Below are 24740 nucleotides of genomic sequence, written 5' to 3'. Positions count from 1 at the left end.
TTAATGTGATTCAGCCATGATGACCCAAGTGTCACAGAGCTGCCGTCTCCTCCAGGCAGCATCTCCACCTCTCCCTGTGCTGCAGCAGCCAGCGAGGGCCCTGCCACAGCTGAGGCTTTTCAGCACTTTTTTTCCACAGGCTTTAATTACGGAGGGGAAAAGAAAACTGTTGTGCGATGGTGTGGGTATAAAATGAGCTGCCTCCTTGTACTGCTCTGAACTTCCCACTGAAGTGCTGGAGCTGGCTTTGCTTGCATTGTTTGTGCAGCTGCAGGAGTTGCACGCACATCTGCTTTACTGTCCTGAAATTCAGCCCCGTGCACGTTCACAGAGCATTGCGAATGGACAGTTTTCCCCCCTCGTTCTTAGTGGTTTAAATAAAACCCAGTTACTTTGCTTTTTACAGTGGGTTTCGTCTTCATGTTGCTGGCAGCTCCAGTGCTGCCTTTCCAGCTGCATGGAGGACAGGTTTGTTATATTAATAAGTTTTGTTACATAAACTGGCTTTCAGGTTTACCAGTTTGGGATGGAAGATACTTTATCTTCTGCCAGATTCCAGGATCTGTAGCCAGCTAGGTTGATCACAGCGCTTTATTTCCATAGAGGTGGTTCTGTGTCTCTACTCTTTGCTCTGGTGAGACTTCAGCTGGAGCCCTGTGTCCACTTGTGGTGTTCCAAGCATAGGAAAGACATGGATCTGTTGGAGCAAGTCCAGAGGAGGCCATGAAGATGATGCAACGGCTGGAGCACCTCCCATCCGAGGACAGGCTGATAGAGCTGGGGTTGTTCAGCCTGGAGAAGAGAAGGCTGCAGGGAGACCTTAGAGCAGCCTCTAGTATTGAAAGGGGCTCCAGGAAAGCTGGGGAGGGGCTCTTGATCAGGGAGTGCAGGGATAGGATGAGGAGGAATTGTTTGAAGATGCAAGAGGGGAGATGGAAATGAAAGAAATACTTTCCTGTGAGGGTGGTGAGGCTCTGGCCCACGTTGCCCAGAGAAGTGGTGTCTGCCCCATCCCTGGAGGTGTTCAAGGCCAGGTTGGATGGGGCTTTGAGCAACCTGTTGCAGTGGGAGGTGTCCCTGCCCATGGCAGGGGACTGGAACTGGATGGGCTTTAAGGTCCTTTCCAACCCAAACCATTCTATGATTCTCCTTGCATGTGTTCAACTTTTGGGAACCATAGAATTCATTAGTGATGATTCCTGATTCATCACCCAGCGCAAGAAGTTATTTTCTCCAGAGCAGTGAAGAATCTAGGGAGAGAATTCAGCAGAAACAACACTGGGTTCCTTATAGCTGGCAGCCCTGTGTCACCTTGGTGGGATCCTGTGTCTTTCAAAGGGTGCCCTACTTTTTGGAAGCCTTATGTGGAGCAGCCCAGCAGTTTTGCTGTGTTTTCTCAGGCCCTTGCATATTTTTCTGTTGTAGAAACAGTTTTAAGGAGTGCTGAGCAGCATCGGGAAGGGATTTCAATGTGATCGTTTCTCTCTGGTGCTTCATGAAGCAGCTGGAGCATCTTCTGCCTCCATTTTAACAGTGCGGGTACTTGTGGATCTCTTCTGCTATTAATATCTGGGATTTAATAGTGTTGCTTTGGACTTATTTCTGCAGTTCTTTCCTCCTGAAACTCTCTAAGGGCTCTGCATTTTAATTGGTTCAGCCTCACCCTCCCTGCACAAGGGAGCTGGACTCCCCTGACCCCCGCCTGGTTTTCCCCTTTCCTCTGTTCATGTGCTTGTACTCCGACTTTTGACAAGAGCTGTTCCCATTTCCTTCATTAAGGCACATCTACACCTATTTCTGGGATGCAAGCTTGCCCTTTTCCCCTGTTAAATGGACTTGATCCCCACTGTGTTATTTTTTAACACTTCCAGTGCATTTATGGCAGGAGATGCACCCAGAGTATAATTGTCTCGTTGTTTCCTAAAGGAAAGGTATGCTTTGTGGTGCTGCCTCATCCCATTTCTTCACTTTTTGGGCTTAGTTACAAATCTCTCCATCTTTTATTAATACCTTGCCTCTGCCTCTGCTGCTTCTTCTATTAACACTCATTGTGTTTTTGCAAACCTAAGGATTATTGGCCAGGGAGAATCCATCCCTGCCTGCACTTGGAGAGTGCAAGTCTGGTCCTGCTGCCTGACATGGATGCAAAATGCTTTTGGTTTGGCTTTAGCTGAGCTTGTCTTGAGCTTTAGCTTAGCAGAGGGGACTCTGCACTTCACCCTGAGGCTGAAAGAGGGGAGATTGAGATGAGATTTTAGGCAGAAGTGTTCTCCTGTGAGGGTGGAAAGGCCCTGGCCGAGGTTGCCCAGAGAAGTGGTGGCTGCACCATCCCTGGAGGTGTTGAAGGCCAGGCTGAATGGGGCTTTGAGCTACCCGATGCAGTGGGAGGTGTCCCTGCCTATGACAGGGGGTTGGAACTGGATGGATTTAATGTCTTTCCCAACCAAACCTTTCTATGATTCTAGGATTCTGTGATTCTATTGCTGATGCCTTTGTTGCAGAGTTTCCGCTGCGGAGCTCTGCAGCTCTGAGGAGACAGCTTGAAGGAGAACATAACTAAAAAAATCTGTAATGAAGAAGCAGATTGGTCTATAGTAAAGCAAAAAAAAAAAAAAAAAAAAAAGAGGAATAGTGTGTTAAATAAATGAGTTGCTGAATCACCCCACGGTGCTCTTGCAGGGCTGCTTTTCCTTCCTAGGGAGTAGGATGCGGGTGCAAAATGGAGTGGACATTTTCTTCCAGAACAGAATGGGGGTTTTAGTTGTATCGTAGGTCTTGGGTGAGGTCTTGGAGCTGCTTCCAGGGGCAGGTTGGTACCCAAAACAAAACGTCAAAGACCTGTAAAGTCCTGCTATTGCTCAAACGTATTGCTTGGCAAATCTGTCTGGATAGAAAAGCACTGGATGCATCGAGAAAGGGATAAATGGTCAAGAAAGTGTAGAGTGGCTTCTTTGTTTGTGTGAAAATAACGGTAGTTGGAAAATCCTGGTCACAAAGCAGTGGCGGTGGTGATTATTTGCCTTTGTCATCCAAACTACTTAAAATTGAAGCAGGGAGGAACTTGTCCCAAGGGCCTGTAGTGATAGGATGAGGGGACATGGCATTCAATTGGAAGGGGGAAGATATAGATTAGAGATTAGAAAGAAATGCTTCAAAATGAGGGTTGTGCGGCCCTGGCCCAGGTTTCGTAGAGAAGTGTTGGCTGCCCCATCCCTGGAGGTGTTCAAGGCCAGGCTGGATGGAGCTTTGAGCAACCTGATCCAGTGGGAGGTGTCCCTGCCCATGGCAGAGGGGTTGGAACTGGATGGGCTCTAAGGTACCTTCCAACCCAAACCATTCCATGATTCTGTGATCCCACCAGGTACCAGCAGTGCTCTGCTCCCGGCATCCCCCAGCAGTGCTGCAATGCAAATGGCATCTCTTCCTACAACCCTGTAAAACATTTCCTGTAGTTGTACTAGAAAGTTCAGTGACTCAAAAACCATGGATATGCCTTGGAAATGGAAGCAATTGAGCAATCCTTCTTTGTTGTTGTTATTTTGTGTTTACAAAGCACATACATGAGGAAGTGTCTATTCAGAAGTCATGTGAGGTCTTTGGTTTCCATCCTTGGGATCCCCTGGCTCATCAGCTCAGAAAGTTACACTGCACAAACCTAAAGGAAAATGTGACGAGGGCACCATGCTGTTATCCCATGTAACCTCCAGCTGGTGCCACTGGAATGACGGCACCAGAGAGCCTGGCAAAAGGAGGAGCCCATTCTTGCCCGTGCTGTGCTTGCTGATGTAATATTTGCTCTGTGTGCCTGCATTTCTGAGTAGAGCAGTAAAAACAGTGTCGGTAGTGGCAGGTCTAATATGAACAGTGGGATAATAACCCGAGGTGGTCATGCATTGAGCTTGCACTTCACCATGGAGCACCAGAGCACATTGCAACTGGTGGTGAAGATCTTCTTGAGGGGATAGAAGAGGGCACATTTTAGAGCCACACAGATGGTCAGAGAGCGTGAAAATCTCTGCTGTCAAGACAGGATGAGAGGACTAGAGTTGTTTAGCCTGGAGAAGACAAGGCTCCAGTGGGACCTTAGAGCAGCCTCCCAGCACTGAAAGGGCTTACAGGAAGGCTGGGGAGGGGCTCTTGATCAGGGAGTGCAGGGACAGGGTGAAGGGAAAGCTGAAATAAGAGAGATTCAGATGAGATAGAAGGAAGAGATTGTTTATTCTCAGGATGGTGAGTCACTGACCCAAGTTGCCTAGAGAAGTGATGGCTGCCCCATCCCTGGAGGTGTTGAGGGCCAGGCTGGATGGGTCTCTGAACAGCCTGATCCAGTGAGAGGTTTCCCTTTTATCTGCAGGGATTGGACTGGATGGGCTTTAAACGTTCCTTCTCATCCAAACCATTGTTTCGATGATTCTAAGGGTAGACTTGAGGCTGCAGTCCTGCCTTTTCATGTGGGTCACGAAGTAAGGATGCTTTCAATTTGTTGCTGAATGTTTGTTCAAAGCATAAACAGCCTTCTTTGGAGGTTGGGAATCTGGGCATCTCTGTGTGGGGTTCAGGAGATGCAGGTGGTGCTTGGCAATCACTCAGCTGGGGATGTAACCCCTACCTGCTGCTCCTCAGGGCAGCATCCAAGAGCACTGCTGTCATGCTCCTGCCAAGCTGGAGCAGTTCTGCTTGTCAGTGAAGTTCCTTCTTGGTCACAAGCAGCAGTAATTAATGCTACATTAAACTGGTAAGTTTTTCCTTCCTGCTGTGATTAATTTTCATTCTTGGAGCGTTTATAGGATGCCTGTGAGTATGCTGGTGATTCTTGTTCCTAGCAGAGTGGCATTTAAAGCAGGATATTGCTGAGTACAGTTGTATAGGGAGTCAGATGTTATCTAGGGATTACATTACAGGGTCAGAAATGGGCTTTACCACTGGCAGGACTTGATCCTGGGCAAGGAGCCCAAGTCTTCTTCCTGTGTTTTCTACTCTCGAAGTCCATAATCAGAATAGGAGAGTTTTATTTGAATCAGAGAGGATTTCTGCTTCATTCATACTTTCCCAGAATGCTGTGTTTGTATGTGAGATGGCTGCTTTCCATCATGATCCACATTTATTTCCTCTCCCGTAGCCTCTCCCTGGTCTCTCCATCCTAATTTTAAGTTGTCCTCATGTTTTGTGATGAATGGTCATGAGCCAGAAGGTGGCTGGCATGGAGTTCTGTGCTGTAATGGCCTTTATTCGGTCTGCAGAGCATTTTAAAACAGCCTGTTCAACTTATTTTGAACTGGCCCAGGTTGCCCAGAGAAGTGGTGGCTGCCCCATCCCTGGAGGTGTTCAAGGCCATGTTGGATGGGACTTTGAGCAACCTGGTGCAGTGGGAAGTGTCCCTGCCCATGATAAGGGAGAGTCAACTGGATGGGCTTTAAGGTCCTTTCCAACCAAAACCACTCTATGATTCTATGATTTTCAGATGTTTCCTTTGAGGTTCAGGGAAGCCAAGTCCTCCCTGCAGCTTCATTGCAGGCAGAGCAACCTCCAGGTTTTCTCAGGAGAAAGTCTTTACCAACCCAAACTATTCTGTGCATTTACGTTTCTATTTAGTCTGCAACACTTTATAATTGTCTATAACAATGAGTTAATGTATTTACATCTTATTGTTACCCAAGTTTATGTATTTCTGTATGAGTTATCAGCGTGAGGTTTTTTATATAATTAGTGGTTTATAACTCATTTTGCTATGCAATTATGAAGTCTTTGTGAAGTGAGTTCCCCTACCAGGACCCAGCCAAAGGACATTGCTGCACTTCCCAAACCAAATGTAGCTGTAGCAATCTGCAGCTTCTCATAGGGATGTTTTCAGTAACTTCATTTCCATTAGCGAAGGAAGGTGCCACATTCCCAGGAGCATCATCTGGTGTGGTTTTGAACCTCTTATGAAGAATTAGCTTCATTATGAATTGTAAATCTCTCTCTGATGGATGGGAATTTTATTTGGCATTCGCTCTATGGTGCCACAGCATCACCAGTTATCTTACAGGATCATGGAACGGTTTGGGTGGGAAGAGACCTTAAAGTCCATCCAGTTCCAACCCCCTGCCATGGGCAGGGACACCTCCCACTGGATAAGGTTCTCAAAGCCCCATCCAACCTGGCCTTGAACACCTCCAGGGATGGGGCAGACACCACTTCTCTGGGCAACCTGGGCCATGCATTTCGGGATATTGATTACAGTGTAAAGCTGTTTAATTTGGTACATAATTGCCCAGTGTAATTTCAGGTTTTGCTTGAATAAACTATTTAATTAGGACACAAGCTTTGAATATTTCAGGATGTACGGAACAGCGCCGTAATTGATTATCCACCATGCCGGCAGAGGGCTCCTGAAATTCTTTTGTAAGGACACAGAGCTGCATTTAATCAAACATTGGCTGGAGCCATGTGTCGCCTGTGGAGGGGTTTGGCACCAAGTAAGCAGCAATTTAACCATTACTAAAACCAGCCCTATAGTGAGGTGGACAATCCACTGCACATGGCAAAAGTTGCCTCCAAGGGACCCGCAGGGTTGTGCTGGGATCATGATTATGGGAGCAGGCTGCTTAACGAATCTCTGTAGACAAGTGATGCAATGGGTTGCATCTGGTTGGGGTTCTGCAAGTTCTCCATGCTATTTTTAGTGCCACCATGGGGAGGGAAGGAGGCTCAGTGACACCGGGGGAAGGGTGAGGGCCCTGGAGCAGGTGAAGGGTCACCAGCAGCATAGCAGCAGTGTGAAGCACTCAGATGATGTGTAACAAGTTCTGCAACCCGTTCTTCTCCCCTGCCCTGTGCCGGTGAGCCTGGTGAATCTCCATGCTCATACAGGTTATCCTCTACTTGCATGGCACTGGTGTGCTCTTGTGTAGTTTCCATGAAGCAGAATTCCTGTTTTGCTGGGTTTTGGTTTTATTTTCTTGCTTATTGAGTACATTTCTGACAACCTCCTCATGCTGGAGAACATTCAGAAATGCAGGTCTCTTCCTTTGTGGAAAGAAATGCCTTTCACGGTGTCCTCCTACAACAGCAGCAAGAAAGGCAACTGGCCTGGGATTTGCCACAGGGCTTACAGCTTGGCCAACACCAGTCCTTGGTGACATTACCTGTATATTGCATTTTTAGGGGCAGAAAGTGGCCTGTGTTGGGTCAAGTGCTAGTTCCTGCGCTTTGTTCACAACAACCCCATGCAGCGCTCCATGTTTGAGGAATTGTTGCTAGAGAGCTACCGAGCAGAAAAGGCCCTGGGGTTGCTGGTGGACAGGAGCTGAACTTGAGCCAACAGTGGCCCAGGTGACCAAGAAGGCCAACAGCATCCTGGCTTGGATCAGCCATGGTGTGGCCAGCAGGAGTAGGGAAGAGATCATCCCCCTGCAGTTGATGCTGATGAGGCCACCCATTACTCCAAGAAAGACACTAGGGGGCTGGTGCACATCCGGAGAAGAGGAATGGAGCCATGCAGTTCTAACCCCCTGCCACAGGCAGGGACATCTTCCACTAGATCAGGTTTCTCAGAGTGTCATCCAACCTGGCCTTGAACACCTCCAGGGATAGGGCAGCCATAGTCACTCATTCCCTGCCTTCCTGAGGAATCTGAGCCTTGTGCGACTCCAAGTGTATCTTTATTTTCACTCTTGTGGATGCTGCGATTGTAACAATCTCCTCTGTGATGTGAAACATGGTTTGGGGAAAATGGCTTCCAAGCCATGGTTGTTGTGGCTGTGTGATTATCTTTAGGGAGAGTCATTCATCGTCTGAGGACCACATAGGGAATGCTCTCAAGGTCATGGGGCTGGGAACAGCTCTGCTCTTATGTAACCATCCTCATGACCAGTCCTTTCATATGTAGGTGTGAAAACACAGCCTGAACCTTTCTTCTCCAAGCTTTGGAGACTTGGGGATGTGTTCCAACTACCCACGCTGGCCACAGGGAACACCTTGCCTGCGCTCCTCATTCCAGTTTCCTCCTTTGCCAGCAGAGTTGGCCCCTGAGCAATCTTGCTCAACCGGGGGAGGGGGGGGGGAAATGTTGCAGGGCCTGTTCTGTGAGCAGGTATCAAATTCTGGAGAGTTTAAGTTTAAGAGAGATTAAGATTAATGCCCAGAGCATTGCATGGATCCCTTGGGAGGTGCTTTTCCAAGGGATTCTCACCATCATCACCAGAAAGGCTTTTGCAGTGTTGAGTATCGAGGGAGATTTCAAAGCAAATGTTTTCTTCCGCCTCTCACATGGTCATGTTGTTCCAACATGTGTGGTGTGAACATGGTTCCTGGTGTTCGTGGGCAGCGAGAGGTGAGTGAAGGCCATGAGGACACAGTTCTGGCTGGGCTGATGTGCAGGAAGAGCAGGGACAGAGAATCACAGAATTAGGAAATAGTTTGGGTTGGAAGAGACCTTAAAGCCCATTCAGTTTGAAGATCTCCTAATCCCACCCTGTTCCTATGGATAGGGACATCACGTAAGGACCTGAAAGGTCTTTGGAGTCAGGTGGGTGCTGGTCTCTTCTCCCAAGTAACAAGTGATAGAATGAGAGGGAACGGCCTCAGGTTGTGTCAGGGAAGGTTTAGATTGGATATTAGGAAAAATGTCTATGGAAAGAGTGGTGAAGCCCTGGCAGTGGTGGAGTCGCCATCCTTGGAGGTGTTAAAAAACTGTGTGTCTTTGGCACTTGGGGACATGGTTTAGTAGGTATGATGGTGTTGGGCTGATAGTTGGCCTGGATGGTCTTAGAGGTCTTTTCCAACATTAATGATTCTGTGTTTCTGTGATCTTCCACTAGATCAGGTTGCTTAAAGTGCCCATCCAACCTGGCACTGAAGAATTCCTGTGATTGGGCGTCCGTGACTTCTTTAGGCAGTCTGTTCCAGCATCTCACCACCCTCAGGGTGCAGAAGTGCTGCTGAAAGTTGGGGAGGGGCTTTTGATCAAGGAGTGCAGGGATAGGATGAGGGGGAACAGTTTTAAGCTGAAAGAGGGGAGACTGAGATGAGATCTTAGGAAGAAATGTTTTCCTTTGAGGGTGGGGAGGCCTTGGCTCAGGTTGCCCAGAGAAGTGGTGGCTGCCCCATCCCTGTGAGTGTTGAAAGCCAGGTTGGATGGGCCTTGGGGCAACCTGATCCAGTGGGAGGTGTCCCTGCCCAGTTTGGAACTGGATGGGCTTTAAGATCTCTTCAAACCCAAACCATTCCATGAATCTGTGAAACAGGGCAGCAGGAGCTGTTTTGTTGCTGTTTTGTCTCCTGAGCAACCCCCTGCCACACCATCCTGATCCCACCCCCGAGATGCAATGACTCAGGCGCCTACTGGGGTTTGGAAGTCACTGGTAGCCTCTTTGAGAGCAAAGGCTTTGCCGAGCAGCAGGATTTCGGTCGAAAAGTAGTTTCCGGTCCCTGCTGTGTCCATACTTCCACATAAGCCTCTTGTCCTTGCAGTTTTTATTTGTCCACCCTCCTTTTGTGCTTTGCCAGGTGGAGATTCAGCCCTCAGCGTGATACTAAAAAATGCTCGTGGCTTCTTTTTTTGTGCCCAGATGAAAAGGTAAAGCTTGCGTGCATTTGAATCTTTCCAACATAATGAGATTGGGATCCTTGTTAAGGATTTAAACATTGCCTGTGAGTTCAGTCCCTTTTTGCAGATGCTGCCTTCAGCGATCTCAGGGTCCGCTCTTCTCTAATGCAGCTATTTGATCAAATTGCTGTGCTCGTGGTGTATAATTTGGCTCTAACTGCTGCTGATGGCAGCACAGAGATGATGATGGGAGCATGTCTATTCCTTTGAGAATAATTCATAGTAGAGCAGGCTAGGTTCTTTACGTCCTTGTAGTGATGGATGGGTGTAGGCTGGCCTTGATTTCTCTTCACTTTTAGAGATGGGTGCTCTCTCCAGCACGGGAGGCTGGAGGAGAGCTTCCTGCACAGTGCTTGCCTCCAGGACTGCCCATGAAGTGCATGGTTTGACATGAGACTGCTGTGTGCCTTGGTGGAGGCCAGCTGGGATCTGTCCTGCATGCATGTTGAGGATGCTGTACATGCTGTGGGTTTCTGAGCATGTGAGTGGTCAGACTGGAATTATTTCATAGAATCATATTTTTCTCCAGAGTATCTAGTTCTGGGTGCCTTAGCGTCTCCGCAGAACCCATGGGCTCCAGACCCTCCCCCAGCTCCGCTTCCCTTCTCCAGATGCGCTCCAGCCTCTCCGTGTCTTTTTTGTACCAAGGGGCCCAACCAGTTGGTGGTTCCTGACGCTGAGTGATAACCTAAACCCACCTTTCCCGCAAGTTTTCCTGAGGAGAAGTGAGATGGAAGCAGCGTTGTGTTAAAACAATGTTCTCATTATCAAAGCTTTAATTCCAAACCATAACACCCCTTCTTGATGTTCATCCCCGTTTGGGAATAGTCAGGATGCTCTGGATAGGCCAGGCTCTGCAGACCTGGTTTTGTTGCCGGGCACGGCAGGCACTGGTGCCGCTGTGCACACCACAGCTGGCTCGCAATTAAGGTTGGTTCCCTAACCTGTTACAATTAGATAAGAATAACAAAGCCAAGACATTTTCAAAAGCAAGGCTGAACCCAGGGTGTCTCTTGATTGTTTTCTCTGGTCGTGTAATTGAACCCTGAGGACCTCTCTGCTCCATGGGAAGTCAGCTGTTTTCATAACCAGTTCTTAATTATTCCTGTTGTGGAACATCTTATGAAGCATTAAAACTACAGTGAGATGAGTGAGGAGGTATCCATCCTTCCCTGGGCAAGAGGAGGGTCTGTGTGGAGCACTTGTGGGGTTTATGAAGCATTTTGACGTTGGAAGTATCCCTAAGTATGAAACCCAATGTCCTTCTGGCATTGAAAGAGCAAGGGTGGAAGATGTGTTTGATTGATTCAGAAGGGATCAGACAGGAGGACTTTGGGGTGATGCCATTAGTACCCAGTGTGGTGGTCTCTGCTCATACAGGGTGGCAAATAGCACACACTCTGGTGTCTTAATGGGCTCCGTTCCTTTAGGGGTGCTTCCTAATGCTCCGTTACCTACATAGCACATCCGCTTCCGATGCAGCCCTGCATTCCATGAGCACCTCAATACTTAAACTGAAGTTGGGCCATGCACAGGGCATTTGAGGACATCTCTGCTTTGTCTGTAGCCTCCACCCTCCTTGGCGGAAGGTATGGAGATCTCCCCAAATGCCCCCATAGCAGCAAGACCACAACTGCTTCCAACATCCTCATGGTCTGCAGCCAGCCCAGTTACACACAAGTGGGGAGAGACAGCAGAGTGCAGCTGTGAATCCCTGGGGGGAAAAGGATGCTTCACGTTCTGCCTGGCTCTGGGTGTGATGCTGGGCATTTGGGTTTGGGGACAACCCCACAATTTTGGTATCTGGGCTGTATCCAAAGCTGTGGGAACAGCAGGGCGAGAGAGGGGATTCTGCCCCTCTGCTGTGCTCTGGTGAAGCTTCACCTCGAACCCTGCGTTAAGTTCTTGAGTTGTCAGCACAGGAAGAACATGGATCTGTTGGAGTGAGTCCAAAGGAGGCCACAAAGATGATCTGAGGGCTGGAGCACCTCTGTTATGAGGACAGGCTGAGAGAGCTGGGGTTGTTCAGCCTGGAGAAGACTTTAGGGAGACCTTCTAGCAGCTTCCAGTACTGCAAATGGCTCCAGGAAAGCTGGGGAGGGGCTCTTGATCAGGGAGTGCAGGGATAGGATGAGGGGAACGGTTTTAAGCTGAAACAGAGGAGATGGAGATGAGATCTTAGGAAGAAATGTTTTCTTGTGTGGGCGGTGAGGCCCTGGCCCAGGTTGTCCAGGGAAATGGTGGCTGCCCCATCCCTGGAGGTGTTCAAGGCCAGGTTCGATGGGGCTTGGAGCAACCTGATCCAGTGGGAGGTGTCTCGGCCCATGACAGGGGGTTGGAACTGGATGAGCCTTAAGGTCCATTCCAACTCAAACCATTCTGTGATTCTATGACAAACTCTGGGAGCTTTTTCCTTACTATGTGTCTCCTACCCTGATGTTATAACTCCATCAGGGCAGGGAATTGTCACAGATAGATATATAAAAATATAAAATGCTAATGATTTATATATATATAAAAATGCATATAGGCATTATTTAGTGAATATTGCTACAGACTAAATACATTTCTAGGCAGAAGAGAGAAAATGATGTCCCCGTTCCTCTCTGTGTGCCCACCCCTGTCCCCTGCAGCTCATATCAAGCTTTTCTTTATGGAGACCAAGTGCTTGGAAGCATCCCATGTTGTTTTAAAGAGCATTCCCTGGATCACCCTCCCCACTGACCAACCCTCACTTTGGCAAAACAAGAAGAGGAAGTTTTTTGATGGCTGTGGTTTTGCAGTTGTACCCTGATTTGTATAAGTTTGGCTTTGTGCTTGGATTCCTCGCTTCCCGCTCCAAATTCACAGAGTCTGCTGTGTCCTTAACCCGTCTGACATGGGCATTTTTTGGATTTATAGAGTAGAAACCTGCTTTAAGTCTTTTTTTCCCTGTAAGTTTGCACTTCTGCTGAAAATCAAGCTTGTGCCTCTGCGGAGTTTATACAGCACATGCTATCCGTTGGGAAGAACATCTTTTGTTTTTGTCGCTTAGCAATTCCAGTCTGAGTTTCAGTTGCAGCAGCAAAATTCACCCTTCCCTTACCCAGAGCTGGCACAGGTTTTCATAGAATCATGGAATGGTTCTACAGGTTGAACAACCTCAACTCTTCTCAGACTGTCCTTGTACGGGAGATGCTCCAGCCCTCGAGTCATCTCTGTGGCCTCCTCTGGACTCGCTTTAACAGTTTCATGTTCTCCTTTTTCCATTGTTAGGTGTTTCACTGTCAAAGCTTTAGCTGCTGTGAATTTGCAACAGCCACATGTATCCATAGACACCTCTGTAAGCCTCGGAGCTACTGATGCAGAGGAGGGACAGCAACCCCAAAGCATCTCTGAGATGAGGAAGGTTGGTCTGAGTTCTGCTTTGTCACCAGTTTCTTGCTGAATAAAGCCACCATCTGGGCTAGGAGGCACTTTGGGCTTTTAAACAGTGCATTGGTGTGTCGGAGTTCATAGCATGGATGCTGAGAAAAGCATCTTGCTCACCACTGTAGCTGGCATGCCTGAAGGAACGTGACATGCTTAATTAGATTCAGTTCTTATTTAAAGTTTGCTCATTTGCACTGAAGTAAACAGAAACATTACCTTGTGGTTGGTGTACACTACAGGCCACCCGATCAAGGAGAGACAACTGATGAAGCCTTCTTCCTCCAGTTACAGGAGGCTTCACGCTCGCAAGCTCTCATCCTACTTGGGGACTTCAACCACCCAGACATATGCTGGAGAAGTAGCATGGCAAGCTGTAGGCAATCCAGGAGACTCGTGGAGTGCATCAGAGATAATTTCTTAGTCCAGCTGATAGAGACCCTCACCCGAGGAGAAGCAGTACTGGACCTTATGGTCACCAATACAAGCAAACTCATCAGTGATGTTAGGATTGGTGGCAGCCTGGGCTGCAGTGATCATTCATGCACTGGTGGAGTTCAAGGTCTGAGGGCATATGGGACAGGTGAGAAGCATAGTCAGGACAATAAATTTCAGGAAAGGAGACTTCCAGCTCTTCAAGGAATTACTAGGAAGGACCCCCTGGGACATGGTCCTCCGAGACAAGGTTGCAGAACAGAGCTGGAAAATATTTAAGGAAGCTTTCCACAAGGCGCAAGAGTGCTCAATCCCCATATGTAGAAAATCGGGCAGGAGAGGGAAGAGACTGACATGGCTGAGTTGAGACTTGCTCGTTAAACTAAAAAAGAAGGAGGAACTGCACAGGCAGTGCAAGCAGGGACAGGGAACCTGGGACGTGTATAGAGGCGCTGCCTGGTTGTGTAGGAATGAAGTCAGGAAGGCCGAGGCGCAGCTGCAGCTGGACTTGGCAAGGGAAGTAAAGACCAACAAGAAGAGCTTTTACAGGTACATTAATCAAAAGAGGAAGATCAAAGAGAACGTACCCCCACTGATGACTGGAAATGGGAATCATGTATCAACAGATGAGGAGAAGGCTGAGGTACTTAACTTTTTTGCCTCAGTCTTCACTCAGTCAGCATGGCTTCAGCAGGGGCTCTCCTCGCCCCTCCTGGGTCATGAAACAGCAAGATGGTGACCAGGGGGTAGACCCCCTCCCACAATAGAGGAGAATCAGGTTCGCCAGCACCTGAGGAACCTGAACCATAAGTCCGTGGGATCTGATGAGATGCATCCCAGAGTCCTGAGGGAATTGGCAGATGTGATTGCCAAGCCACTCTCCATGATACTTTAAAAGTCATGGCAGTCAGCAGAAGTCCCCAGTGACTGGAAGAAGGGTAACGTTGTGCCCATTTTTAAAAAGGGTAGAAAAGATGACCCTGAGAACTATCGACATGTCAGCCTCACCTCTGTGCCTGGGAAGATCAGGGAACCAATCCTCCTAGAAGCTACGCTGAAGCACATGGAGGACAGGGAGGTGATTAATGGCAGTCAGCAAGGCTTCACCAGGGGCAAAGTCCTGTCTGACCAACTTGGTGGCTTTCTGTGATAGGGTAACCACAGCAGTGGATATGGGTAAACCGGCCGATGAGATCTATCTAGACTTCTGTAAAGCCTTTGACACAGTCACTCACAACATCCTTCTCTCTAAATTGGAGAGATATGGATTTGATGGGTGGGTGGTAAGGTGGATAAGAAACTGGTTAGATGGTTGTATTCAAAGAGTAGTGGTCAGTGGGTCAAAGTCTAGATGGAGATCCGTGACAAGTGGTGTCCCTCAAAGGTCCGTACTGGGACCAGTGCTGTTTAGTATGTTCATCAATAATATAGATAGCAAGATTGAGTGCACCCTCAGCAAGTTTGCAGATGACACCAAGCTGAGTGGTGCAGTTGCCACACTGAATGGTACAGTTGCCAGAAGGATGGGATGTAATCCAGAGGGACCTGGACAAGCTGGACGTGGGCTTGTCCCTGCCTGTGGCAGGGGGGTTGGAAATAGATGATCAGTAAGGTCCCTTCCAACCCAAACTATTCTGTGATTCTGTGATTCTGTGATGCAAGGTGAGTGCTGGTCGCTTCTCCCAAGTAACAAGTGATAGAACGAGAGGAAATGGTCTCAAGTGTCACCAGGGGAGTTTTTTAGATTAGGTATTAGGGGCAATTTCTTGAAAGAGTGATGAAGCCCTGGCAGAGGCTGCCCAGGGCAGTGGTTTAGTTCCCGTCCCTGGAGAGGTTCAAAAGCCATGTGGCCCTGGCACTTTGGGACATGGTTTAGTAGACACAGTGGGGTTGGGCTGACCCCTCCTTAGGTTTTCTGTCAGCACCCTTCAGTACAGGGAGGCTGCTAGAAGGTCTTTCCGCAGCCTCCTCTTCTCTGGGCTGAACAAGCCCAGCTCTCTCAGCCTGTCCTCAGATGTGAGGTGCTCCAGTCCACAGATCATCTTTGTGGCCTCCTCTGGACTCGCTCCAACAGATCCATGTCCTTCCTGTGCTGAGGACTCCAGAACTGGATGCAGGGCTGCAGGTGGGGTTTCACCGGAGTGGAGTAGAGGGGCAGAATCCCCTCCCTGGCCCTGCTGTTCCCACTGCTTTGGATGCAGACCAGGACACGGTTTGGCTTTCTGGGCTGCGAGCACAGATTGCCAGCTCATTTGGAGCTATTTTATTTTACGTAGAAAAGCCCTTAGTTTCTGGTTTCTACTAGCAAATATGTTGGAAAAACAGAAGCTTCGGAAGCAGATTAACCTACTCGTGGTGGTTCTTTCTGGTGGGCATGGCTGGAGGCCAGCAGAGGCTGCGGTTGCTGCCTGGCCATGGCCAGGGCTGTAGGGTTCAGGTCATGGACAGCAGCCATCGCCCTTGGCTGAGGTTTGCCAGCGGTTTGGGTGATGAATGAGCCATGCACGAGGCTGGGGCTCAGTGCTGCCGGCAGGGAATCAGCTCCCCTCCGCTCACTTGTGTTCCGCAGCCTTCTTAATTAATCACCATGCTCAGGAGAACGGGCAAAGAAATGAATGTTGGGCTGCTCTGCAGCTTGTGCAGGTTCTTTGTGTTCCAAGTTCTTTGTCTTATTTAACTCTGTCCTAGGAGAGCTGGGTTTTATGGAGTTTATTTCCCTTTTTATGTTGGCATTCTGTTAGCTTCTGCCCATCTAACTGTTTCGAGTCTCCTTGAAGGTGAAGAGGTGGAGGGAAAACCACACGGAAGGTGGAATTGGGCAGCTGGGCCAGGCAAGCGTCCATGTCCTCCTGGAAGGCAGATCCAGCCAGGACAAAGACATCCATTAATCATCCGTTTAACACAGCAGCTGGAATCACATTCCTTGCTGGAGCCGAGCCATTCCGGCAAGGGGAATTTTTTTTTTTTGCTGCTTAAGTTCAAAAAAATGAACAGCTGAAGAGATGGAATCTGTTGGTAAACTCTGAGAACTTTCCATGTTTCTCAGTTATTTGGTTTTTAATTTGTATGCTGTACTTCCCAAACCCTCCAAGATTGCAAAAAGCAGAAAAGCTGGAGGGATCTCCTCCAAAAAACGCTGGGCTTTGAAATAACACAGTCGGAAAGTTGGGACTGAGCAGGTGTTTGGGGTTTGGTCCTTAGCATGGTCTATTCTGTAGGTGTAATGAAATGGAGTCTTTATCTGGGTGCTGCATTGTTCATAGAATCATGAAATAGTTTGGGTTGGAAGGAACCTTAAAGCCCATCCAGTTCCAACCCCCTGCTATGGGCAGGGACAACTTCCACTGGATCAGATTGCTCCAAGCCCCATCGAACCTGGCCTTGAACACCACCAGGGATGGGGCAGCCACCGCTTCCCTGGGCAACCTGGGACAGAGCCTCCCCACCCTCACAGGAAAACATTTCTTCCTAAGATCTCATCTCAATCTCCCCTCTTTCAGCTGAAAACCGTTCCACCTCGTCCTATCCTTGTGCTCCCTGACAAAGAGCCCCTCCCCAGCTTTCCAGTTTTCCTGCTGCACTCATGGCAAAAATAAAAGTATTTCGATGTGAATCAGAAGAGTAGTTTTACAGCCCAAACACCTTAGGGCTCCTCCTTACTTTTGCTTATGCTGTTCCAGAAAAATAACCCCCATGGCAATATGGAGCCTGTGGCAGAACTCGGAGTGAAGGTAGTGAGTGAGTGTTGACCTTTTTCCCCAAATCACAAGTGATAGGATGAGAGGAAGTGGGCTCAAGTTGTGCCGGGGGAGTTTTAGTTTGGATATTTGGGAAAATTCCTTCATGGAAAGGGTTGTGACGCCCTGGCAGAGACTGCCCGGGGCAGTGGTGGAGTGTCTGTCCCCGGAGGGGTTCAAAACACACATGGCTGTGGCACTTGGGGACATGGTTTAGTCGGCACTGTAGGGCTGGGCTGACGGTTGGACTGGATGATCTTAGAGGGCTATTCCAACCTCAGTGATTCTATGATTAAATGATTCTATGGTTTTATCCCATAGTGACCTCTCTGTAAGTCCCAGCTGCCATTCAGAGGAGCCTTTTTCCCAAGTGGGAAAATAAAAAGCTGCTGCTTTTAAGGGAAAAATGCCCCTTTTTATGGAGCAGCCGCAGGCTCGGTCACGAGTGGGAAGTGAAGAAGGGCTGGGGTGATTTGGGTAAAGTAATTTTTCTTGCACATTAGCTTTTCCTCCCATGAAATTATGATTTTTCTGTGATGTAGAGGAAGTTGTAAGGCTGAGTTTAATACCATTTGTGGTGCGCGCAGCTGGGATGATGCATGGATCAAAAACTGGCTCAGGTCTGAATATGAAATGGGCAAAATTGCTTTTGATTTCAAGAGATTTGTAGTTTTATTTTAAGAAAAGAGGCCCTCAGATGGGACCGGTTGTGTTTCTAGGCACAGCAAAGCTGCAAGCACTGCTGCTCTTGCTCCTCCCGTGCCGTTGGAGCCGCCTGGCAGGTGGCATCGCCGACCGCGGCGCTCACTCACTCGGCGCCAGCAGCACACGTTGGGTTGCATTATCAACCAGCCGGTGCGGGAAGCGAGTGGGAGAAGCTGGTGGCGAGTCCCTTCACTTGCGATGGCAGCACCAGGAGCCGGCGAGTGCTGAAGGGCTCACCAAGCGCTGGGAAAAGCATGGGGGGAGAGTGCGGGAGTGAGTGGGAGCCGACGAGCTTCACGGCAGCATGTTCGTCATTGGGGGGGTGCACAGGCAGCACGGAGAGCGGCGGAGCTGGGAAGCAAGCGGGTAAGGGATTGAGTCTCCTTCCCCCTCCGACACCCTAGGGCTGGTGGTAGGTTTTGGACAGGGTTTGGGGATGGATTTGGCAGCAGGCAGTGGATTTGGGAGCGGGTTCGGGGGTGGGTTTGGTTGTGGATTTGGGAGCGAGTTTGGGGATGGGTTTGGAAATGGGTTTGCTCGTGGATTTGGGAGTGAGTTTGGGGATGGTTTTGGGAGTGGATTTGGTGATGGATTTGAGGTGGAGTGATAGAGCATCTGCAAAGCCAAGCTGCCCGCGCTCCCTGACTGAGACAGGGCAGGGGGTAAACCATTGCTGTCACTTTACTGAGCTCTTAAACAACAGCGCGAAGAAATGCCGGCATCTGGATAATGAATGATATTTGCATTTTCTGAGGCTGCATTTTCTTAGGCATTTTACTTTGTGTTTCTTTTATACATGGAAGTTTGCTGAGGCTGTTTGCGGCTCTGTACCATTGCGCTTAGCATTGAATACGCGCTTGGAGGAAACCGGGCGAAGTAGCAAATGACGTATTCTAACTGTGACCTTGAAAATCAATGTGTAAATGTTTAAGCTGGGCAAATCTGGCACAGATCCTCCTGGCAACTTGCAAAACTTGGGACATTATTTTTTAACAAGCATTCCTCGTCAGAAGAAAAAAAATGCTGATTGCTTAATGTTCGTTAATCATTGATGGAAGAGCCAAAGCAGACGCTGAAGTTAATGATTTCACATGCATGTAGGTTCGCTTTAGCAAAGCCTTGTGTGGTTTGGAGAAGCTCACCCTCTCTGAAGTTGGCATAGGGCTCTTGCATGAGATTTGATGCTTCAGTTTCTCCTGCCCTGAACTCTTATTTTTGGGTCCAGAACCATCCCTGCCAGCAGTCCCCACTGCCTCAGTGCTGCTGGGGTGAATGGAAATACAGGCGTTGACTCCAGCCTGCTGTGTGAGGGAAGGTGGTGTAGGGCTTTCCACCTGCTGGAGTGAGTCCAGAGGAGGCCACAGAGATGATCCGAGGGTTAGAGCTCCTCCCATCTGAGGACAGGCTGAGAGAGTTGGGCTTGTTCAGCCTGGAGAAGAGAAGGCTCCAGGGAGACCTTAGAGCAGCCTCCAGTACAGAAAGAGCCTCCAGGAAACCTGGAGAGGGTCTTTTGAGCAGGGAGAGCAGGGATAGGACGAGGGGGAATGGTTTGAAGCTGCAAGAGGGGAGACTGATACAAGATCTTAGGCAGAAATGTTTCCCTGTGGGGGTGGGGAGGCCCTGGCCCCGGTTTCCCAGGGAAGTGATGATTGCCCCATCCCTGGTGGTGTTTAAGGCCAGGCTGGATGGGGCTTGGAGCAACCTGAGGCAGTGGAAGGTCTCCCTGCGCATGGCAAGGGGTTGGAACTGGATGGGCTTTAAGGTCCATTCCAAACCAAACCATTCTCTGATTCTATGAAATCTGACATCAGCGTTGCCTTTGATTTGGATGTGCAGCACTGTTACAGGCTGGAGTGATGGAGAAGATTTTTTGGGATTTATGTAAACCTTTAAAACACTGCATAAATTGTAGCCAAAGGCAGTGCTGCACCTCTCATTGCATGAGCAAATCCTCATTTCCAAACCTGGCTCTACCTTCTTTTTTTTCCCCCCATTCTTTTGTCCCTGATGATGTAAATGCTTCACTAAATAGCATAAGAAGAAGGTCCAAGTGTTGGGTATTATAGAATCATGGAATGGTCTGGGTTGGAAAGGGGAGGTGATTTTAATTTGAAAGAAATCCAATCAAAACTGGGTTTCATGGATCCACGCTCACATTCTTATTGGAAGGAAATGTGTGTTGGCCAGAAGCTGCATGTGTCTAGGAGGTCAGCACAGGATCCTGGAGGTGGGATGGAAATGCCATCTTGTGTGCTTCTCATACTTCCTGGGTTCTAGGGGTTTGCATGCGCCTCTTCATGCATTGGGGGAGCTGATGGTGGTTGGTCCATCTACTCTGTGCCATCTCTGTGGCTCACCAGGATGTAACCGGTGGGTTTTGTCTCTCAGTATGCTGCAAGCAGATCTAGAGGACCTGCTGACCTGAGTACCATCAACATCTGTCATTTTGTAGCCCTTCTTCAGCTCTTTTTTCTTTTTAGTGCTTCCACATCCCCATTCAACCAGTCAGAATATTCATGCTTTCCCACAATTTTGAGTTCCTTGAGCCTAACCTAGCTCTGGTACGAGATGGACGACTACACTATGGTGTGGTTGTTGATCCCATGTGGGAACCCAAGGGAAAGAAACAGTTGTTTTGTCCCTCAAGTGGACAAAACTGCATGATCTCGGATATTTGGAGAGGTCACCTTTGACTCGGGTGGGTGAAGCATGCAGATGGTTGGGTTCATTGATTTGTGATTTTCTTGGTAGCTGATAGGAACCACAGAGTCACAGAATCCCAAGTTGGAAGGGAACTCAAGGATCTCCTGGTCCAACCCTTCTTGGCAAAAGTACAATCTAGACAAGACGACCCAGCACCCTGTCCATCCGCATCATAAAAGTCTCCAGCGTTGGGGAATCCACCACTTCCCTAGGGAGTGATTATTCTTATTGTGAACAATTTTCCTCATGTTTCCAATTGGAATCTCCCCAGGAGTAATTTGTACCCTTTACTCCTCATCTTCCGTGTGACTTCTTGTAAAAGAGAAGTCTCCATCTTCTTTGTAGCCACCCTTTAAATACGGACCATGGTGAGAGGACACAGGATCTGCATTGATACTGTCTGAGGTGGAGCGTCCATTGTGGCTTGTGCTTGTCATGGCCTTGCCAATTTCTCCATCAGTGATGATGTTGCTTCTGCACCACCAGCCCACCACTCCCAACAGGAATACAGGGCATCCATGTGTGCTGCCTCCCAGTGCTCCGGCTTTTCTGTGCTTGCTGCTGGTGGTGGGACATTGTGGGTGACTATCAATACTGCCACCAGCAGAGAAAAGATGTGGGAAAGGACAAAAAAATCAGCTTTTCCTTCATGCTTTGACAGCTGGAAGCAGAGCTGGGAGCTAAGCTCTTCCCAGCTGCTTCCCAGGCTTAAATTTTTCCCACTTTGTACTGTGGGCACATGCGTTGCTTAATTAGTTGGACTTCGGTTATTCTTCCTGGCAAAAGCCATCAGGATCCAAAGGTTGTGCAAAGGGCACTGAGTGATCCCGTTATTTCTGCTCCTTTTTTTTCCCTTCTGAGTCAATTTATGTCTCTAACATTGGACTCGGGGGAAGGTGATGCTGGAACATCCTTGTCTACCAGAGGCTTTTGCTGACAGTTGTTTTGAATGTGTTTTACCTGGCTTGTCAGGGAAAGGTTGGTTACGATGCTGAGTGCAACGACCTTAGAATGTTTTTAGTGGAATCGTGGAATGGTTGGGGCTGGGAGGGACCTTAAAACCTATCCAGTTCCTCCAGTTCCAACCTTCTGCCATAGGCAAGGACAACTCCTATTGGATCAGGTTGCTCGAAGTCCCATCCAATCTGACCTTCAATACCTCCAGGAATGGGGCAGCCACCATTTCTTTGGGCAACCTGAGCCAGGGCCTCCCCACTCTCACAGGAAAACATTTCTCTCTAAGATCTCATCTCAGTCTCCCCTCTTGCAGCTTAAAACTGTTCCCCCTCATAGAGGGATAGAGAGCCCTCCCCAACTTTAAGCTCTTGACTCAATCCCACCTCGTTTCATGCTTCTTTTGTGCTGTGAGAGCAGCTCTGTAAGTTTAAAAAAGATGTCATTTCCAACAGTGCTGCCCCTTGTGATGATCCCTGCCTGCACACAAGGCTCAGCCCCTTCCCAAAGCACTGCTCCATCATCCTGGGATTTAGTTAGCGACCAACATTGAATTCACCCCAGTCTCCTTGCACAGACCAGTTTAACCCCACAGGGCACTGGGACTTCCAGCCCCTTTGCTCTCTCATTCCTTTCCCAGAAAAGGAAGATCTCTGTAGCCAGCGAGAGGGGATTGATTGGAAATCTTAATTATAAAGACTGCTTGTAATTAAGTGGATGCTTTCAACCATGAAAGTAAAATATTTGTGATTCAAGGTATGAGATACAGTGTTATCTCCCAGATCCGGTGGCTGGAAGGGTTGTGTGAGGCTGTGACGGGGTTAGTCCTGGCTGTAGCCAAGGTTTCTGCCAGGTGGAATGCTGTTCTATCATGGCCCTTGGGTTTGCTGAGATTCTGACCACTCCCATCCTCTTCTGCTCCTTAGGGGCGAACCTGCTCTGCTCCTGCCTTTTTGCAAGCCAAGGATCAGGTATCCAGAGTGGGCTGAGAAAGTTTGTCTCCTTAGAAAAGATTTGATGACACTCAGATGGATGGGTGGGAGAGCTTCCCATGTTCATCCTCAGCTCCTTTTTCACCTCACGGTGGTTTCCAGATTCGCGAGATCCAGCTCTGGACTGGAGCAGGGCTGTGTCTGCATCAAGAATTCCTCTTTTCAAGTATGATCAGTGGGATGTGTGGTGTCATCTTCTGGCATGCCTTGCCTGAAGCTCTTCAGTGACCCAGGTGGCTGTCAGCACCTCTTAGGATCCCTCCCCGTGCCGATTCGATCTGCACTGCTCTCCAGACCTGTGTGGGAGTCACACATGAACAAGAGGGATGTGGTGTGTGCGTACGTGTCTGAAATCAATAGGAATTCTCTGCTGATCATGTGCTACATCTGTGGTCAGAGGTCCTGGAAGGGCACCTAGGCACAAGTGATTACCCATGTCTCCTACTGTCACACAGATGTAGAATTATAGAATTGCTAGGTTGGAAAAGACCTTTGAGATCTTTGAGTCCAACCGTACCTGTCTACTACTAAACCAGAGCACTTCGTCTATCCGTCTTTTAAACACCTTCAGGGATGGGGACTCCACCACCAAAGGAGTTAACACTCACGAATATGAACATGGTATTAGCAGTAGTCCAGTAGAGTTTCGTCCTTGCACAGGGGGATTTCCAGCAGCATTTTACATCTCTACCCATTGCTGTCATCCTCTGATTAAGCCATTTTTGCCCACGTTGTTGCAAAGCAAGCACCCATCCCTCTGTCGGGCAGCTCCTGAAGCAATTTCCCATCGGCTGAGTTTCATAGGGGCTGGTGCTTGTGGATGTTTCTTAAAGACGGATGGGATTTGTGGTTGAGTTTCCTCTTCCTCTCACTACACATTAGTATTTTAAGACCTGGAAAGTACAAACAGCAAAAGCGGTGGTCCTGGGGCTGATGTGCAAGCAGAGGGGGATCTGAGTCACGTTGTGACTTCAGAATGTGGAGAGAAAGAGTGTCCAAGAAGGACAAGGGACATCAAGAAGGTGTAGAGGTACTGCTTTGCAGCTCTTCGAGCAGTTCTGAGCCATGCTGCCTGCTAAATCTTCTGTGGGAGTGCAGGGTTAGGATGGGGGCTGGTTTTAAGCTGAAAGATGAGATCTTAGGAAGTAATGTTTTCCTGTGAGGGTGCTGTGGCCCAGGTTACCCCTTGATCCAATTGGAGCTGTCCCTGCCCATGGCAGAGAGGTTGGAACTGGATAGGCTTTAAAGATCACTTCCAACCCAAACCATTCCATGATTCTATGATTCTGTGCTGTCTGCTAAATCTTCTGTGGGAGATCAGGGATGCTGACTGCACCTGAGGGGACAGAGGCTGGAGAGAAACAAGGTGTTTGTGGGGTGTTTGGGCAGCGCTGGAAGAGCCAAGGTACCACCCAACTCGGCAGCAGCATTAAATAAGAAAGAAGTGGCTGATGGAGGCTGGTGCTGAGGGGTTCAGTGGTTTCAACACCCGATGGCTTCCCAAAAGAACGAGCCCAGCAGTTTGTGGGTACAACACACTGTAATGTGGAACAGGGGTAACCTGCAAAACTGCTGAAGTCAACTGGGTCTTTCTTCCCCTTCCCTCCTCTCCACTGCATTCCCTACTGCCTTATTTACCTCTTTAATTATCTCACATCGCACTGTCTCTGTGAATACCTCAGGGCCGGGATCCTCGGGTTTTGAAGGTGCTGGCTGCAGCTGGGAGCGATGGCAATAAGGGATTAATAATGATGCAACAAGCTCCAGCTTTGCCTCCATTGCGCACTCGTGTTGCTGGGTGGGGTTTTCTCTTTTCCCTTTTCCTCCATATGGTTCGTCTAAAATACCAGCTGAGAAGGGACGGAGGTGGTTTCAGATCTAAGCCCTGCACAAACGAAGATAAGTGAAGATGGGGGAAAAAGATAATTGACATTTTTGAGGTGCCATTCCCTGCAGTTTGCCTAATTCTTTGTCAACAGGGATCTCTCCTTGTGTTTTGCCCCTCATTCTGCTCGTCCACCTCATGCCTTCCCTAACTGCTTTGCTTTGGCCTGTCATTGTCGTGTGGTAGGATAACTGCGACCTCTCCTTCGAAGCAGAGAAGGAAGGACCCCAAAGAGGACTCTAGAGAGCCAGGTAAGGCTCTGCCGGTGGCTGGAGGATGGGAGCCCTGCAGCCTGGCAGCCCATACAGGTGGTATCTGCAGGGATATGAAAG

General features: G+C 48.8%; 1 protein-coding gene across 7 annotated transcripts in view; it reads left to right on the top strand.

The window, feature by feature from the left end:
* Nucleotides 1-24740, top strand: part of NCOA1 (nuclear receptor coactivator 1) — a 184069-nt gene that overhangs the window by 76171 nt on the left and 83158 nt on the right. For 5 of the 7 annotated variants that reach the window (XM_054064100.1, XM_054064098.1, XM_054064099.1 and 2 more), the window contains exon 3: nucleotides 12845-12977. The exons of 1 other annotated variant lie outside the window; for it this stretch is intronic. In XM_054064100.1, coding sequence (XP_053920075.1) covers nucleotides 12969-12977 — 9 coding nt within the window. In that variant the 5' untranslated portion in view covers nucleotides 12845-12968. Of the gene's footprint in view, nucleotides 1-12844; nucleotides 12978-17978; nucleotides 18241-24740 lie in introns of those variants that run through there. One more of the 7 variants, XM_054064103.1, reaches the window with a different exon arrangement.

This window comes from Cuculus canorus, chromosome 3 (genome assembly GCF_017976375.1).
Source record: "Cuculus canorus isolate bCucCan1 chromosome 3, bCucCan1.pri, whole genome shotgun sequence".
NCBI lineage: Eukaryota > Metazoa > Chordata > Aves > Cuculiformes > Cuculidae > Cuculus > Cuculus canorus.
Note: the sequence above shows the minus strand (reverse complement) of the source record. Positions and strands in the feature narration are given on the sequence as shown.